Here is a 17,132-nt window from a genome sequence, read left to right as displayed (position 1 = left end):
TAATCTCAATTCCAATTTAATTTTATTTTTATATAAATCTAATATTATTCTCTAATAAATTGATAATATTGAAAATGATAAAAGAAATTAAAATAGTAAAGAAAATAATTTTAAAATTAAAATACTGAAAATTATATTAGATGTTAGATTTATCCTGAATCTTGTTTATACAAATTATTAATTTTAAACTTTATTATTGGATAATGCAGAATTTAGTTTTAAATTTATTATTTGTTAAAATTAATATGTATTATTTAGTACGTATAATTTTAATATTTATATTAAACTGCATTATAAAAAACAAGAATTTTTTTGCATTTATTAATTTTTAAAAATCTATACTGTATATAAAAGTTATAAAATTTTTAATTTTTTGTACGATCGGTATATTAGAATATGGAATATAAAATTTCATAGGGTGATAAATCTATCTTATATTTCATCTCTGACAAAATATAGTGCCTAATATAGTCATTCTAAATTACAGAGGGCGCAAAACAACCATTGATTTTATAAGATCAGTATTTCAGTTCATAAAATACTAAATTCTACAAGATGTTAAATCTACATTATATTTTATCTGTGATTACATTAAGAGAATTAATTTTTTATTAATTTTTTCGACTCAGATTGATATTAATAATATATGAATGATTAGAGATATATTATTTTAATAAACAACAAAATATTTTATTTTAAAATATAAATATCTTTAATATAATTAAATAAACAATTTATATTTTTAAAGAAACATTATAAACATTATTAATTCATAATATCTAAAGAACTATAACAAAAAATTTTGTCTTATTATTTCTATATTTTACAATTATAACTTACATTCAAAGAAGAAGCAATTTACGCGCGTATATTTCCCGCGTGGTCAGGGCGTAAGTGGATGCATGCTTAGATACATGTGTGTGTGTACGGTAGATCAGCTGAGCGCCAGCTGTGCTCTTCGCTGCGACCAATAGAAAACGCTTATACTAATGCACAGCAGCGCCACAAATACATGACCGGTGCCTGCAGGTTTGGCGTTCCCGCGAAAGTAATTCGTGAACTTCAGTTCGCAATTTAAAAGTATTATTTTATATGTATATAGTTGTTTTTACATGATTACAAAACTATTGTAGTTTAATTACATACAATGTGTTTAAGTGTAATAATATTTTTTAATATTCTTTGAAAAAGTTGTGTTAAAATCGAGCGGGAAACGTAGTTGCGCAGAACGCGTGGGTGCTGTGATTCCTTGGATTTATGTATCAACTATATGTAATATTTAGTGTTTTAGTACGAATGTATCGCGTTATTCGAATAAAATATACTTCCCCCGGTTAATGAATTGTGATTTGTGTAATTTTTTATAATATTTTACTTTGTAAAAACATAATAAGTATAAGGCGTCTGTCAAAGGACGCCAACGTTGCACCACGATTGTGTAGTGTTTAAATTCAATGTATATATATAAAAGTAATGATATTTATGTGTTGGAATTAAATGATAGAACTTCGAAGAAGCTATTCAGTTAAAAATTTAGAATTTTTTTGCCCCTTTGAGGTTATGTTATACATATAGAGGGCGTGACAGTGGCAGATTGCAAGCAGGGGTTGGTCATCGTTTCGCGCGCTGGTCTCCCGCGCTTCGAGTTCCACGTCCCGTATTTTTTTGAAGAATTATTGTTCTGTGATATCTCGAGGCTTGAAATTCTATCAGAAAAGACTTTAAAGACTTTTCGTATTACAAAACATTTTATAAATAAAAAGTTATGACATAAAATATTGAATCAAACGAAGCCAAGTATACGTGCATTATGGCGATCGGGTGCGTGTGAGCTTTGCGCGCTCTTTTACTTTTCGGCATTTTCTTAGCAAAATTATTCAGCATATATTAAAATAATTAAGTGAATGCTTAAATAAAATATTGATCAATTTGTGTTCATATTAAAAAGATTCATTCCCGTTCGAAATATTTTTTGAACACGTCGACAATTTCAGAGCAAAATGCCACAGACGAGGTGAGCGAACAACTTTCTATTTGGTCTTAAAATTTCATTCAATTCTTTCAATATTTCATCACAAACATATAAAATTTATTTAAAATAGATTTAATTAATCCAAATAATTTTTTAGACTTTCTAATTAAAAAAAAAAATTGAGAATTATGTATGTATAACCTTCTTTACTTAGTACTTACCATTTAGAAGCCTTAATAATGTTATATAAATAATATATACATGAATTTTTATTTTATGATTTCCTAAGTTCTTTGTAAACATGTACAATAAATTATGATATATCTATGCAATGTACATAACTTTAAAAAAATATTAGACGTTAATTAAGACGTAATTCTCTGTTACTTTCCAAAAATATTTTCACTTGCTTTATAAAGATATGGAATTTTTTTGTTTATTACAAAAAAGCATTTAATATTATTATAATAATCTCAATATAAAATAATTTTTTTCTTTTATTCAATTTTGTCCAGTTTACATGGGAAAAAATCACAGACCTATTTACAAGGTGGCAAACTAATAACACAGTCTTCAAAGCGTAAAAGAAGGGCAACAGATATTTCTGAAGATTCAGAAAATGTATATCCACCGAGTAAAATACCAGCATTATCACATGTATCATATACAGAGTCTTGTCATACAGTACATCCTTTAGAAAATTCATGTACACAACATCAAGTATCTCCATTGAAAGAACAACAAGAGCCAGCTACATGGTCTGAATTAAGAACTTCAACATGCTTTTTAACACCATCTTCTTCTAATAATACATCAAATAGACCAAGTCCTTTACCATCATTTCCTTGGGCTGATGGTTCTCAAGTTTGGTCTCTTATGTGTTTGGGAGATCAAAAGACTATTACTCAAAGGAATCCACAAATGTTTCAAAGGCACCCAACATTACAACCAAGAATGCGAGCAATTTTGTTAGATTGGTTGATTGAAGTTTGTGAAGTATATAAGCTACATAGAGAGACTTATTATCTTGCAATGGATTACATAGACAGATATCTATCTATTCATCAAAATGTACCCAAAAACCAATTACAATTAATAGGCATTACATGTCTTTTTATAGCTGCCAAGGTTTGTATGTTTCAAATTCCAATGTTTATAATTTTCAAATAAATAAATAAATGATTTTTAAATTAATAATTAATTATATTTTTTATATATAGGTTGAAGAAATTTATCCACCTAAAATAGCAGAATTTGCTTATGTTACTGATGGAGCATGCACAGAAGAAGAAATCTTGGGAAAAGAGTTAGTGATTTTAAAAGGTCTTGGATGGAATTTATCTCCAGTTACTGCTCCTGGCTGGTTGAATATTTATATGCAAATTGAATCAGGCGATTGGTCAAGACCAAATGCATTTATTTATCCACAATATGGAGGTTTACAATATTCTCAGGCAGCTCAATTATTAGATTTAGCTACATTAGATGAAGGAAGTTTAAAATTCCCTTATAGTCACATAGCTGCAGCAGCTATTTATCATACACAAGGAAGAGAATGTGCTTTAAGAGTATCACGTATTCCATGGGAGCAGCTTGCACCTTGTGTCAAATGGCTTACTCCATTTGCAATGACAACTGCTGAAGAAGATTCTCAGTGCCTTTTAAGGTCTGCAGTAACACCTGTAGAGTCTCATTCTGGATCTGGACTTAAAGCAACAGTGCCTAATATAGTAATGGATGAATCACATCGTATACAGACTCATGTTGTAGATTTAAACATGTTAGAAAAGGCACAACAACGATTAGTGGATGAAATACCTTCTACTGATACAAATGAATCTGATTCTAATGTTGAATCTGGTAGACAGAGTCCAAATGAAAGCGGTCTTTTAACTCCACCTTCTAGTAGTCAAAAGAATTCAACTACACCGTCACGTCCTCCGCCTCAGTTACATCCATATACGTAATCAAATATTTATAAATATTTCATAGTCTTTGATTAAGCATTTCATTTACTAACTGCTGGTGAATGATTTTAATTAAATATAGTAATGTATTATATATGTTTTTCGGGAAATATCATTAACTGCTTCAAACAGTTTTGCCTTTTGTAAAGATGCACAATGTATTATTAAGCTATGGGATTGCATAAGTGCACGGTAATGACAGAGTATACTGTATGTTATCGTAAATAATATGGTGCTTCCCAATATATCATCATGTAATAGTAAAACTTATAGTACAAGATGTTAATCACTTTCTATAATAATGTCTATAGTGATACTGAATTTATTTAATATTATTTGTTTTATTGTGAACATTTAAAAGAAGTGCCTTGCATAGAGGAATGTAAACTTACAATGAAAGCCTATGGCTATCTTCTGTGATTATATTCATGCAGTGAAACTTGATAATACATTATATTAAAATTTTAGGATAATTAATAATTACCATCTTCATAAATCTAGACAATATTAGTGTCTGCGAAAAGTGTCCTTAAAAATAACTATTTTTATTAGTACTAAGATAAAAAAACATTGTGAATAGTATTCTTTTATATATTTTGCTTTATTTTAACGCAACGTATTATAACAATGCGTTATTAAGCTGGGTGAATGTATTTTTATGTATATGTACACTGTGAAGTACTAATAATTAAAAAAATAAAAAATACAGACGAAGGGATGAATGCACGAGTGAAGATATAAAACTATTAATTATTAAAATATGATTAAAAATTTCGTGATCAATTTACACTGCCTTGCATATAGAGACACGGCTGTTTATACATATTTGTATGAAAAATTTGACAATAAATATTTGTAAATCCGATCATTAATCATGCAATCTTTATTATAAAGCAAACAAAAAAAATATGAAATTTATTCATTATTTATTTATATATATTATAATAAATTATTAAACTTACGATGATCGAATGTTGAAATCGATATTATCGACCGTAAAAAAAAAAAGTAACGTGGCGCCACAAGCGTTCCCTCTAGAAACACAATAATGCAACGTGATTGGTTGATGCGTTTACATTCAAGTTGTCAAATGCCAGACGGCCGTTAAGAAAGCGGTTGCGTGTTTAACGTTGTAACAGTGAAGATATTGTGGAATGTATGCGCGTAATTTCAACGAAAGATAATCATTTTCTTGTTTTAATATTATATTAAATCCGAGTTCTACAAAGTTTATATTTATTGTGAATATATATTCGAAAAAATTCGTGTTTTTTCGTAACATTGAACAAAATGCAGTGTGAATGCTAATATTAACAATTATTAGTGTTCATTAACTTGTTTACAATACATTTCATTACTCAATTTAATTTTTATCCTATTTGCTATTATTTAAAGCACAACGACGGATGTATTTAATAAAATTATTAAAGAATTTGTATTAAAATTGTGAAATATCAGGATGTCAAATCCAAGGAACATTAATGGTTCGGGTCGTGAAGGAACTCGAGTAGTACTCCGTGAAATCACTGCATCTCTTCATAATTGCAAGGTATTTATGTTTTTTTTTGTGAATGATAACGTTTTGCCAATGCGCATGACAATGAACTTTAAGTCGACATATTCCGCATTCTTATCAGTTATCTTTTTTATCCGGTTGCTTTTGCTCTGTTTTTATTACAAACAGTCGTATCGAAGCATCCCTATAAATAAACCTTGAATCTCCAGGAGCACCTTGAAACGAAAATAAGTTTTGCTTCCCCGTGTGGGAATATCTTTCTTTAACATCTAAAAAGAATGAACGAAGAATGTTTACTTACAATTTCATATATATAATATAATTCAAATATATTTGGCGGACATATAATTATATATCACTCGCATACATAATTTTTATCACTGTGCTGAATGGAAAAATTAAAAGAAATACAATTAATATGTTAGATTATTAATCTAAAGTTTTTATAATATTTTATATTCTTTCTTGTACATGAATCAGAAACTGGTTTGTCTTCAGTAATATAAAAATGAAACCGGTTATTATAATTATTATAAAAAAATAATATATGCTCTATTTACATTTTTTACATTTACATTTACAAATATTAATGGATATATAATTGTATAGTATTATATATAGTATATATTCATATTTTAGAATATTTCATGATCTTATATTCTTATATTTTTTTATTCATACAATTTTATAAGTTTTCTTTAAATTAAAATTTTCATAACTAACACAAGATTTGATCACGATCAAATTAGATTTAATATATAATTTTCTACAAAAAAAAGTATTGATTATTATATTCAAGATTAATTAATTACATTATTGCAAGCAAAATAACATTGGTTTCAAAAAAATAACTATTCAAAGAACAATTTTTAGAATCATAAAAGAAGAAATAATATATATATGATAGTTTTAATAATATCTTTTCAATTTTATCATTTTTTTCTTTATTCTATTTTAATAATATCTAATCCTTTGTCGATTCGATCACTTTCTCATTTTTTATCTACTTAGTAATCGAACGTTGGATTAACGAGTATCTACATATCACTCCAGATAGCGCCACACCATCATACTCTTCGATGTCATGAATTGTGTCCCACCACTTCCATAGTTGGTGATCTTTGTAGCATAATGCCCGTGTGGCGTGTGCGCGGTTCGACGTTACGACAGCGGCCTACAAGCAGCAAGTGTTAGTTACGCGTATCATCGGCAAGACGGTGGCGATGATTCTCACATCATTGATCATTCTTTACAATCTAGAAACAGTTCGCTCCATGCTGGACGCGATTTAGTAACGAAACGTTCCTGACGGATTAGCAGAATCGCATATCTCGAAAGGTGAGGTGCTTGTATTTTGGCAGCATCGTTGTGTTTCGTCGTGATGCTTTTACATTTACACACGCGTACAGACATGGTCGCGTGCCATCGCAAGAAATCTGTGGTAGTGGTGGATATCTAGAGTATCGACTGGAGAATGTAGTGCGCTAATATTAGAATTTCAACCAGAGATATCCTTCGTTGATCATTAGGCTTGGTGAGTGTCTTCTGATAAATTTTTCCTATAGAGATTAAGAATAAACAGAAGACGATGATCTATTGTCTCAGACCTAGTTTCGCATTGCTTATTTTTAACGCTATTTTCTATTAAGTGAAGATTTGTGGAGAAGTAACATTTTATTTTTCTTTGGATTCAATTGGAATCAATATTTAAGATAAAGAAATAGAATGGAAAAACAAAGTTGAGAAAAAGAAAGAGAAAGAGACACACCCTTGAAAAAGAAATGTCTCTGATTCTCTCTGTCATAACCAGATGGGAATGAGTCATAGGGATAGTACGTGTTGCGGTCTCGATAATGTCAAGAATACTCCGAATAAGGAGACTACGAGCTTCTCGAGTTTCGAAGGAAATTATATTGGTTTGCTCGCTTGAACGCTTCGTGTACGGTGAGCTCAAGCGAACACATTCACTTTATACTATGAGTTTAATAAGCAAGAACACCATGATATAATAATTATCAATAACTTGCTACGGTTTATGGAAATATTATATTATTATTTAACATGATTAAGAAATCGAAAATATATAATTAATGATTTTGATATATTCAAGTATACAAATTTTAAATCACATTATTTCAAAAATAATCTTAAAAAATGAAACTATATTTTTTTATATTTCTTATTAAAGAGAAGAAAATGAATATTGAACATATTGTATTTATAATATTATTTGAATATGAGATATTTATATTGAATTATTTTATACATTCTTTAGAAAATTATGTGTTTTTGTTTCAATTGATAAAATGTATGACGTTCAAAATGTCATGCATTGTCAGCTTATCTGGATGATGTCTAGTATATTTCCACAATCAATCAGTCAGCATTTTTCAATATTTCTATATTTTTTAAATCGATTTCCCGCGAGTCTATAATGAAAAGAATTAAGAATAAGGACGTGTTTCAAATAAGCAAAAGTTTTAAAATATTCTCAATGTTTTCAAAACTTCTCGAGAAAGTAACATCATTTTCAAAGTTCTACATATATATTAATACAAATTCAATTATTAGCATGTATTTTATTTTTCTGTATCAAGTAATTGATTTCGTTAATCTATTTCCCAATAATCTTTAATTGAAGATATTAAAAGTTAATTGTTATATTGCGTATTGTTATATAATGTTAACCTTCAATGTTACACATTGTTTTATAAAAATATCGTATTCTAATTTTAAACAAGATTTATATTATTCTTTTTTGTATAATTAATCTATAAACAAAACTATTTTACTGAAAATATTATTTCTTTTTTAAATATGAAAAAAAAATATCACAATTATTATTTTCACATATGTGTTATATGTATGTTATATTAATTATATTACCTTTCGTAAATATTTTTCATTTTATGTAAAAATATAAGAAATATAATTAAAATATAATATAATATAATATAAAAATATATAATGTGATAAATAATAATATATATGATTACACACAATCAAATATATTCTGTTCAATTAATTATCTCAAGTATTTATGATCGTTATTATATATTATGATTGTTATTATATATTATTTGTTATAGTATACACAATTAAATAACAATGCATTGAAAAAAACATAATTCATACACAGTGTAAACAATGATATAATTACAATGAAAGTAATATGGGAGATTTAAAAAAAGCACCATTAATATTCATATAATTAATGACTTATTCCGTAAAAAAAAGTGTATAATTTAAGCAATAAATGCATAATAGTTAGTGTGTTGGATTAGTGCACAGTTTATATATTCTACTTTCTAAATGCATTTGTTTTCCATGAAAAGTTGATCCATCATAATCTGTCCATCATATTTGTTTTCAAATATTTAATCAAATCAAAAGTAAACATTTATGCGATAACTTGGTTTTTTAATCAAACGCAGAAATTATAATTAAACATGATTATGACATAATAAAGTAAATTTATACTTTATCTTCGTTTTCTCTCGTTTTGAGTGAAATCACATAGTGAAAATTTTTCAGAATAATTTGGGCGACTCAATTTTATTATATGTAAAAAACAAGTAGACTAGAGAGAGTGAAATCTTTTTATATCGAATAATTGAAACAAATGTTGGTTATATCTTAGAAAAATATCATTGAATTAGCAAATTCTTCGAAATCGGTAAATAACGTTTAATAAATTCAAGAAAATATCTGATAGAAATTTTTTAACCGAATAATCTCATTCGCTTTCTGATCAAATGTTCGAAACTATAAAAGGTGAAAATAATCCGTACTATCGAGAGTTTTCTTTTTTCTCTTGGTGAAAGAAGAATCGGACGGAAAGGAAATCGTCCGAGAGAAGGCCGAAGAAAAAATACACGGGACCGCGAAAAGGGTGAATGATAAACGAAAGATGCGTCGTATCGTCGGAAATAAACGTGTCAGGGGTGAGGATATATAGGCGGGGAGAAAGAAAGAAAGTTCACTACGTGGGGTTCTGTGAACCCGCGTGTAAATATGGCCTCATATCGGCCAGCAGTGACAGCCGAAAGTGGAGGTTATTTAGGAAGTCATGGGGAATTTCATCTTTAAGGTAATCTTCGTGAAATATCTATTTCTAATTACAAAATTACCAAAAATTCTATTCCATTAAGTTTAAAATAATAAATTTACTTACTTTATCAAATTTTGTAAAAAAATTTTACCGCAATTTTAAATTTGATTTAAACAAATCAAATACGTCAGTCAATTGTCATCTCTATTCTTCGTTTAACTTCCTATTTTATTCGTGGCTAACTATATACAAAAATCAGTAGATACAAATATCTAGATTTATTTCACTGGTTTTCTTCTTAAAGTATAGAGTATAGAATTACTTTTATCTTCTTTTATGAGAAGCTCGAAAATTTTTAATCCAAGACTGTATATTTGTCTGAATCGTAAAAAATTTCATGCAAAAAATCTTCACTCTTGGAATTAAATTTAAACCAAAATTGAAATGAACATTTTATCGATGATTCAACAATTCAACTTTTCACCGCGAAACACGATCGCGCCATCATCGATACGATCAGAGGTTTTTTTTTGTCGCGGGACACGTCCACTCATAACTGTTCTTGGCATGGATTCGCATGCGAGACTGGCACAAGATCTGGTAAAACAAAATCTGATCTCCTTCTCTTCGTGACGTAGCCCGCGTTATATTTTATAATTAGTCTGAGCAACGAAGAAGTTGCGCAATTTCTGAAAGAAATCAGCAAGCCTCGACACCAAAATCAGCTGATGCAAATTTTCCCAGTGAACGAAAGGATTGTTTGTTGAACACGTATCTGTATTCTACATTTGTTTCGTAAAAATATGGAATATATCAATAAGCTGCTTCATCGAGCTGTTGCGATCCCAGCAAGGACATCGATATCGCCATCGCCATCGCCATCGCCATCGCCATTGCCATCGCCCACGCCACCGGTATTTTGCGTCTAACTAGTGAAAAGCTTGATTAACATGCATCTCGTCGCGTTTGTGAATTGGCAAGGGTAGATGTAATTTCTTTAAGCGCGTTCAAGCGTAAGCTTTAATGGAAAATTTCGCGTTAATTAATGCAAATATGATGCTTGAAGATTGAAAGACTTTAGAATTGATTTAGAAAGATCGTATTATCATTATCGTGATTCGTTTGTATCTTTGAATCTTTTACAAAACTATCTAGTAATTTTTGCAAATTTTTAGTAATATAAAAAGCCATTTATCAATTAGCAATTAATGATTAGCAATTAATGATTTATTTTTCGTTAAAAGTGATATCTATAATCTTTTTAAAAATAGTGGTAATCGAAAAAAAAGATGAATTATAAAATGAATGTAACATGTAATATTTATTTTAATAATGCATTTTTTCTTTTTTTAGAGTGGTACCGACAATTCCGTGTCGAAGAGTGCGGAGCATGAGGTGAAGGTTCGATTCGCTCGAGAGTTCGCTGATGTTGGATCGATCACCTACACGAATCCAGAAAGTCTATCTTCATCTAGCAGTTTTCAGAGTCTCAATAGTACTTTAAGCACAAAGAGTAGCAGCGGTATCTGTCCAGACTCTGTACCTTCGAGTCCTCAGAATAATTCTTATGTGAATTCAAATATATCTGGCTTGGACGATTTAATTACCGGTTGTGCGACAATACATTTGAACAGTGAGGACGAACATTCATTTAGTACACTTGAAAATTCTCAAGACTTCAGTCAGGATCAAACATTCGCATCTGCCACTGACGAGTTAACAGCTAATGAAACTAAAAATCTTGCAACGGAAATCTCGTTGACAGATGATTTTCAAAAAACAGTTGAAATCGTCGAAAATAATTTAGAGACTCATGAATTTGTAAACTCACCAATTAATACTATACAGAATATCCAGGAACGATCTCTTTTAGGTACAGTTTGTATCAAAGAACCTCTTCCTGTAGCAATTGTATCAAATAGGAGAAATAGTTTTATACAAATAGATATAGAAAAATCTCCTAAAAACAGTAATAATTTAAGTAATCATCAAGCCAATAACAGTTTTAATGGCGATGATGAGGCTTCATTATCACAATGTCATAATACAGAAGAATCTAATTTAAATTCGACGTTTGTATGTTTATCACCTAGTAAAGAAATCACAGATGTTTCCAAAGAAGAAGGATCTAATATATTAAACAATAACTCAAACGAAGATCATTCTTTGCCTGTGGATTTTGTACCTTATAACATTGTAAATTCTGTATGTAATTCAACTTCTGTGTTCGCGGAATATGGTGAAGAACCGTCATTACCTAGTATACCGACGTTTTCTTCCTTATTGACTAATACAGAGACCTCGAAATTGAATGTAAACGATACTCAAGAAATCGAAGATAATGTAAAAAATTCATTGACAAATAATTCTAATGTAACAATAAATATATCTTCGCACACTGAAGTGACAAATTCCATTCAAAAATTAGAAAATAAAAATAATAATCTCACAGAATCAGATTCACCGAATTTTCCTAATAATGTTGTAAGCGATGAGCAAATTTGTTTAGATAATATTTCTTTTGTTGAATCCAAAACGCCTGAAGTTCAGGAAAATTTAACTAAAGATATTTATCAAGAAGTTGAGAATAACGATATTATTAAAAACGTCAATCTTTCTTCGCTAAAAGAAGATAGCTTCAAGATAAATGATATTGCTTTTCAAAAGAAAGAGGAAGGAACTACTATCTCAGATGATTTTCTTGACAAGAAAAATGTGAATGATTCGGATCAGACAAATGTAATCAATTTTTCTATAAAAGAAGAAGAAAATCAGGAAATAGAAGAACATCGGTCTTCCGAAGAAAAATTAGATACTACTATTACTCTACAGGATGTTTCTTTGACTTTAGAGACTGTATCGGAAATAGAACAATATACGGATTTTAAACCGCAACGACAGAGCACGTCATTAGATACGTTTAACATTGAGCAGCCAAATTTCGAAGAATTGAAATCTGCTGCTGAACAAGTCGCCAATGATATTTTTCAATCTTCATTAGAGTGTTCAGAAGATAACAATCCCTTCATTAGTGCAACATCTGAAAGTAAGTGTTTTTTAATATGAAAATTTTTAAATATCGATGAATATATATTTATTAATAATGAATATTCTCGTAGTTTTCCAAGATCCTATGAGCTTCGATTTTTTGACAAATTACGACAACAAGAAAACTATTAATCGCTTTAGGACTGATTCTTTGTATGTAAAATTTGATCCATTGGTGGCTGATACCAGTATGTTACCTCAAGGCAATACACAATCTATAAACGAGGAACAAAACGGCAAAAGTGAAAATATATCAGAAAATATTGATATTTCTAAACGTAATCCTGCTATAGCAGCTATCGATAGATTACTTTTTTATAGTCCTGTTTCTACAAAAATGACGCAGAAAACAAATGAAATTCAAGAGAAAATAGCAATTAAAGTATGTATTTCATATATTTGCATTACTAGATAAATATACATATATATTTTTTATTACATAGGAAGAATCTGTAGAAGAATCGAAATCCGACACTTCACTTATTATCGATGTTAATATGAGTAAGGAATTAGAATTAGTACGGACAACTGTATTGCAACTAGAAAAAGAATTAGAAAAACAAAAGAAAGAATATGAAACTGAGTTAGAGAAGCAAAAGAATGAGAATTTTTCTTTTCAAGAAAAAATTAACAAATTACAAGCACAAATAGCACAAGAAATAAAAAGTAAATCTCAAATGACGTAAGTTATATGTTGTCTATTTAAAATTTATAAAATATATTATAATAAAATTAAAATAATATAATAATATATAATTAAATATATTAATTTTGGAATAATATGTTTAGGGTTGTAGTCGAGGAATATGAAAAATCGATTAGTCGACTGCTCACGGAAAAAGAAAGGGATCGTACGAATTTTGAACAAGAAAAGGCAAAACTTCAAGAGGAATTACAAGTTGCAAATGTTCATTTAAATAATACAGAGGCCGCTTTTAATGATGTTCATCAAAAATACGAGAGGCTTAAAGGAGTTGTATCTACATGTAAAAGCAATGAAACATTATTAAAAGAAAGTATTCAGGAAAATATGGAAACGATAAAATGTTTGGAAACGCGATACGATCAATTGAAGAATCATGCTATGACCGAACTCGAAAAGTAAGTATCAAAAAAGAAAAAGAAAATTAAAATACTTTAATTTTCTAATAAATATCTTCAAATTATTTCAGAGCTAATTTTGAATTAGATGCTATACGAAAACAACATGAAGATGAAACAGTAAAACTTCATGCAATGCTAAGGAAAGCAGAATTAAAAAGTAATTCATTGGCTGAATTAGTTGAACAAAAAACTAAAGAAAATAAAGAATTAACACAAATATTGGATGAAGTGATTGCCAGGGTGGGTCATCAAAATGCGGAATAAAAAATCGAAGATTAAACAAGCATCGCAAATGCGATTAGTCTTTATTTTTTTACTCGTCCCTTAAACGTTTTAGATACAATCAATACTAATTATGATTGATGTATATGTACACATGTGTTGTTTTTAAAATTTATTAATTGCAAATTATGTTTTGTTTCAGAGAAGCACCTTTTATTAATTATTTATAAGTTGTGAAATATATATATATATATACTATTTTATCGCTAATAAAAAATAGGTATATTAAAAACAACCTTTTAGTTTATGTTTATGTAGTAAAAAATATCTTGATATTCCATAAACAATTCTAACATTCACACGTCACACATTAATGTTTTATGTGATTTGTTATAATACATTTTAATACAATATCTCACTATATTCAGATAAATAAAAATCACTGATTATATATATATTATCTCTACATATAAATACCAATGTATAATCATTGATATTTCTGTGATAAATAATATATTTTGTGCAAAGTTATGTAAAAATTTTTTCATATACTATATTAATGAGTATTGTCAATCAGTTGGTCTTGCATCAATTACAAACAAAACATGATATTTTGCTAATTTCAACATACGATCACTTGTACTTCCTGGTTTGCGAGGAATATTTTTATTTTCGAGATCAGGCATAAGTTTTTTAATAGTTCGCGCTAAATTCGTAGCATATTGTTTAAATTGTGGATGAGTCATACCTATTCCTTTATCTCGTAAAGCCTCTGCTACTGCCCAGAGTAATTTCTAAACATATGTATTTATATTATGTTATACTAAAGATAATTATTTAAAAATGTTTTAATGTGCTTAAACAAAAATACCTTTCTATGAGTTTCACTAAGTTCACATTTTCCTTCATGCAAAGATGATTTATTTCTTTCAATTATACTACTAGATGAATGTCTATCCCATGAAGATACTGTATTATTATGCAATTCATGAGAGCAGTCAAAAGATAAACTTTTTGCCCATTTGCATCGTGGTCCTTCTAATTCTTCTTCATTTTTTCTTTTTCTTGATTCCTCAGTATTTTGACTTTTGTCAGAATCACTTTCCTTTATATTTTGTGTAAATAGTGCGCGTTTAATTCTTATAGAATTTGAATCATTTGCGAGTAACTTGCTCGGACCAGGTAGATCAGAAGGAGGAGGACTTTGGAAAAGTGCACGTTTAGATGTTTCAATCTTAGATTTTAATGGATTAGATCCATCTAAAATAAGTCGTCGAGCTACTTTTTTCTTTGTTGAACTTCTGGGAGTTCCCTTTGGACTTTTACCTCGTGGACTTTTACCTCGCGGACTTTTGCCTTTTTTAATTGTAGGTTTTCTATAATATATATAAAAAAAAAAAGATAATAAATTTATATTTAATAAGTTTTAAATTAATAAAATTTTTTCAAAATATATTTCACAACTTTGATACGTACTTAATATTTAATACTAAAAGCTTTTTATTATTAAGAGCTAATCCTTGTAAATTTGCACTAGAGAATACTTTTCGTCTCTTTGTTAAATGACTTAATCTTTTTCCTGGACTTTGACCATTATTTCGATTAGCTAAAAGATTTCGTTTTTTAGCACTTCCTGGTGCTGGTTTAGAAAACCATACAGTACATGTAGATTGAGTTTCAGCTCCTATATATCTACTACATAATTTTGATGTAAGGCTTTCAAATTCTTCAACTGCTTTATTTCTGTTATAACTAAAACCATAAAAGTATTATTATGTATTTTTATACAAATATTATAAATTATAAAATATACATTAATGTACTCACTGTATTCCATGAAATTTATGATAATATGCTTCAGGCCATGTCAAAGTATTAACATTTTTTTCATTAGTAGTATAATAAAGTAATGATTGTTGTGATGCAATTACAACTGATTCTTGTTTTACCTTGTTTATAGTTGTGGTTGCTTGTACTTGCTCATTGTTAGGAACTGCTTTCTTTATTCTAAAATTATCACTGCAAATATTTTTTAAATCTATTGTATCTATATTATTACTAATATTACTTTGATATTGTGGATCACAAGCATCAAAAGCAGTACTTAAATTTCTAGATGTGCTTTTGATATGTCGATAATTATTTGTACTAATATTTTCTTTTTGTTGTTCTGGAAATCCTCTATTTAGATCTTGCTGTACATATTTTTCTGGTAATGCACATGGTGTCCAAAATAAATGTTGATTCTCATAAATACGTAATAATAATTCTGAGCAATCTATTCTACAAATTGTAAGTTTAGGTGGTGGCGGTACACCACTCAGTAATTTATTAATTTTTGCTAGTACATCATTATCAGATTTTGCAATCAAGTCAGCTTGAGAAGGTTTTTCAAGTTTTTCATTAACTATTACTGGTATTTCATTTACAAATGGTTCATTATCCTTTTTGTCATCTTCATCTCCACTATCGAACATTTCTGGACTAGAGATGTTTGGAAGCTCTTTTTGAATTGTGGGACTTCCATCTTTGCTAGAATAACAGCAATCCATGGCATTGTCTATTAAAAAAAAAAAAGGAAAAACATGCAAACATAAGAAATAATTAAAATTTTCTTAAAAATTTAATAAAAAATAAAAATTTTGAATTAAAATAATAATAAAATAAAAATAATAATAAAATTTTAATAAAAATATTGTTATTAAATTTAAGCAATTTATTATATTTCTATATTTTATTTAATTCATACATTTTTTTTGTTTAAATAAAGAGAAATGTTTTAAAAAAGATTACGTTTCGTATGCTTATACATAGTACAAAATGTTCGTTATAAGCACATACACATTATTTAACCTTACAGAAAATTAAATCGTGATAGACAAAATTACAATACATATGTTTCATAATCATTCAGATTATTTATATCTTATAGGCATATAATTTATCATTAGATAAAAATCTACTTTAATAATCATTAGTCTATTATTATATTAATACTATGAAATTGTCTATTGCTTCTCGAATTTTAAATTAAAGCAACTAAAAACTGAATACAGTATAGAAAAATTTGAATGTATTTACGTCTTGTATAAATCCTTGTCGAAATATTTCACATTCAATATTTTACTGGCTAATAACCAGATATAACTGTTATGATTTTCCAATACCAGAAACACAGTTTGATATGCATAACAGTATTGTATACGTCATAATCTGACGACAGCATGTGTTATTCTTAAGGCTGTTTTTTCT

The 17,132-nt window shown here is 28.4% G+C and overlaps 3 protein-coding genes and 2 long non-coding RNA genes across 9 annotated transcripts; 3 read left to right on the top strand and 2 right to left on the bottom strand.

Annotated features, from left to right (window-relative positions):
• The first annotated feature begins 954 nt into the window (after positions 1-954).
• CycE (cyclin E) lies at positions 955-4,811 on the top strand. Its single transcript, XM_086904459.1, has 4 exons — positions 955-1,344; positions 1,558-2,014; positions 2,488-3,100; positions 3,193-4,811. Exons 2-4 carry the CDS (start codon positions 2,001-2,003, stop codon positions 3,937-3,939), a joined length of 1,374 nt encoding a protein of 457 aa, XP_086760585.1. The 5' UTR covers positions 955-1,344; positions 1,558-2,000; the 3' UTR covers positions 3,940-4,811.
• LOC116415092 (uncharacterized) lies at positions 3,369-10,100 on the bottom strand. 2 transcript variants are annotated; one of them, XR_015291595.1, is made up of 4 exons: positions 9,630-10,100; positions 6,690-7,014; positions 4,902-6,629; positions 3,369-3,678 (listed from the first exon to the last, which is right to left on the bottom strand). It is a non-coding gene; the product is annotated as an uncharacterized LOC116415092 (long non-coding RNA). The 2 variants fall into 2 exon arrangements; XR_004225651.2 differs by having other exon boundaries at positions 3,369-3,673.
• tacc (transforming acidic coiled-coil protein) lies at positions 5,347-14,175 on the top strand. 4 transcript variants are annotated; one of them, XM_086904032.1, is made up of 7 exons: positions 8,990-9,131; positions 9,283-9,545; positions 10,860-12,552; positions 12,626-12,936; positions 12,998-13,236; positions 13,344-13,655; positions 13,727-14,175. In XM_086904032.1, exons 2-7 carry the CDS (start codon positions 9,525-9,527, stop codon positions 13,920-13,922), a joined length of 2,772 nt encoding a protein of 923 aa, XP_086760158.1. In that variant the 5' UTR covers positions 8,990-9,131; positions 9,283-9,524; the 3' UTR covers positions 13,923-14,175. The 4 variants fall into 4 exon arrangements, with proteins under 4 accessions (XP_012347881.2, XP_086760158.1, XP_012347873.2 ...); XM_012492427.3 differs by lacking the exons at positions 8,990-9,131; positions 9,283-9,545 and adding an exon at positions 5,347-5,488; XM_012492419.3 differs by lacking the exons at positions 8,990-9,131; positions 9,283-9,545 and adding an exon at positions 10,288-10,420.
• On the top strand, positions 6,648-8,253 carry LOC147658828 (uncharacterized). The gene is made up of 2 exons (XR_015291610.1): positions 6,648-6,989; positions 7,168-8,253. It is a non-coding gene; the product is annotated as an uncharacterized LOC147658828 (long non-coding RNA).
• Positions 13,934-17,103, bottom strand: mi (cyclin E-interacting protein minus). The gene is made up of 5 exons (XM_086904366.1): positions 16,962-17,103; positions 15,708-16,440; positions 15,357-15,632; positions 14,752-15,256; positions 13,934-14,674 (listed from the first exon to the last, which is right to left on the bottom strand). Exons 2-5 carry the CDS (start codon positions 16,430-16,432, stop codon positions 14,450-14,452), a joined length of 1,731 nt encoding a protein of 576 aa, XP_086760492.1. The 5' UTR covers positions 16,433-16,440; positions 16,962-17,103; the 3' UTR covers positions 13,934-14,449.
• Positions 17,104-17,132: the final 29 nt, after the last annotated feature.

The sequence above is a fragment of the Apis florea genome, unplaced genomic scaffold (genome assembly GCF_048593485.1).
Source record: "Apis florea isolate Af1SG1 unplaced genomic scaffold, ASM4859348v1 contig_1615_pilon, whole genome shotgun sequence".
NCBI classification, from domain to species: Eukaryota; Metazoa; Arthropoda; class Insecta; order Hymenoptera; family Apidae; genus Apis; species Apis florea.
The sequence above is the reverse complement of the archived record's forward strand: the minus strand, read 5'-3'. Positions and strand labels throughout refer to the sequence as shown.

Excerpts from the sequence above, each read along its gene's own strand:
- CycE (XM_086904459.1), top strand. Across the intron at positions 3,101-3,192 it reads GTCTTTTTATAGCTGCCAAG|GTTGAAGAAATTTATCCACC; the intron begins GTTTGTATGTTT and ends TTTTATATATAG.
- tacc (XM_012492419.3), top strand. The coding sequence starts at position 10,310 with ATGGAATATATCAATAAGCTGCTTCATCGAGCTGTTGCGATCCCAGCA. Across the intron at positions 12,553-12,625 it reads CATTAGTGCAACATCTGAAA|TTTTCCAAGATCCTATGAGC; the intron begins GTAAGTGTTTTT and ends ATATTCTCGTAG. Across the intron at positions 12,937-12,997 it reads AAGAGAAAATAGCAATTAAA|GAAGAATCTGTAGAAGAATC; the intron begins GTATGTATTTCA and ends TTTATTACATAG.
- mi (XM_086904366.1), bottom strand. The coding sequence starts at position 16,432 with ATGGATTGCTGTTATTCTAGCAAAGATGGAAGTCCCACAATTCAAAAA. Across the intron at positions 15,633-15,707 it reads CATAAATTTCATGGAATACA|TTATAACAGAAATAAAGCAG; the intron begins GTGAGTACATTA and ends TTATGGTTTTAG. Across the intron at positions 14,675-14,751 it reads TTAGTGAAACTCATAGAAAG|AAATTACTCTGGGCAGTAGC; the intron begins GTATTTTTGTTT and ends ACATATGTTTAG.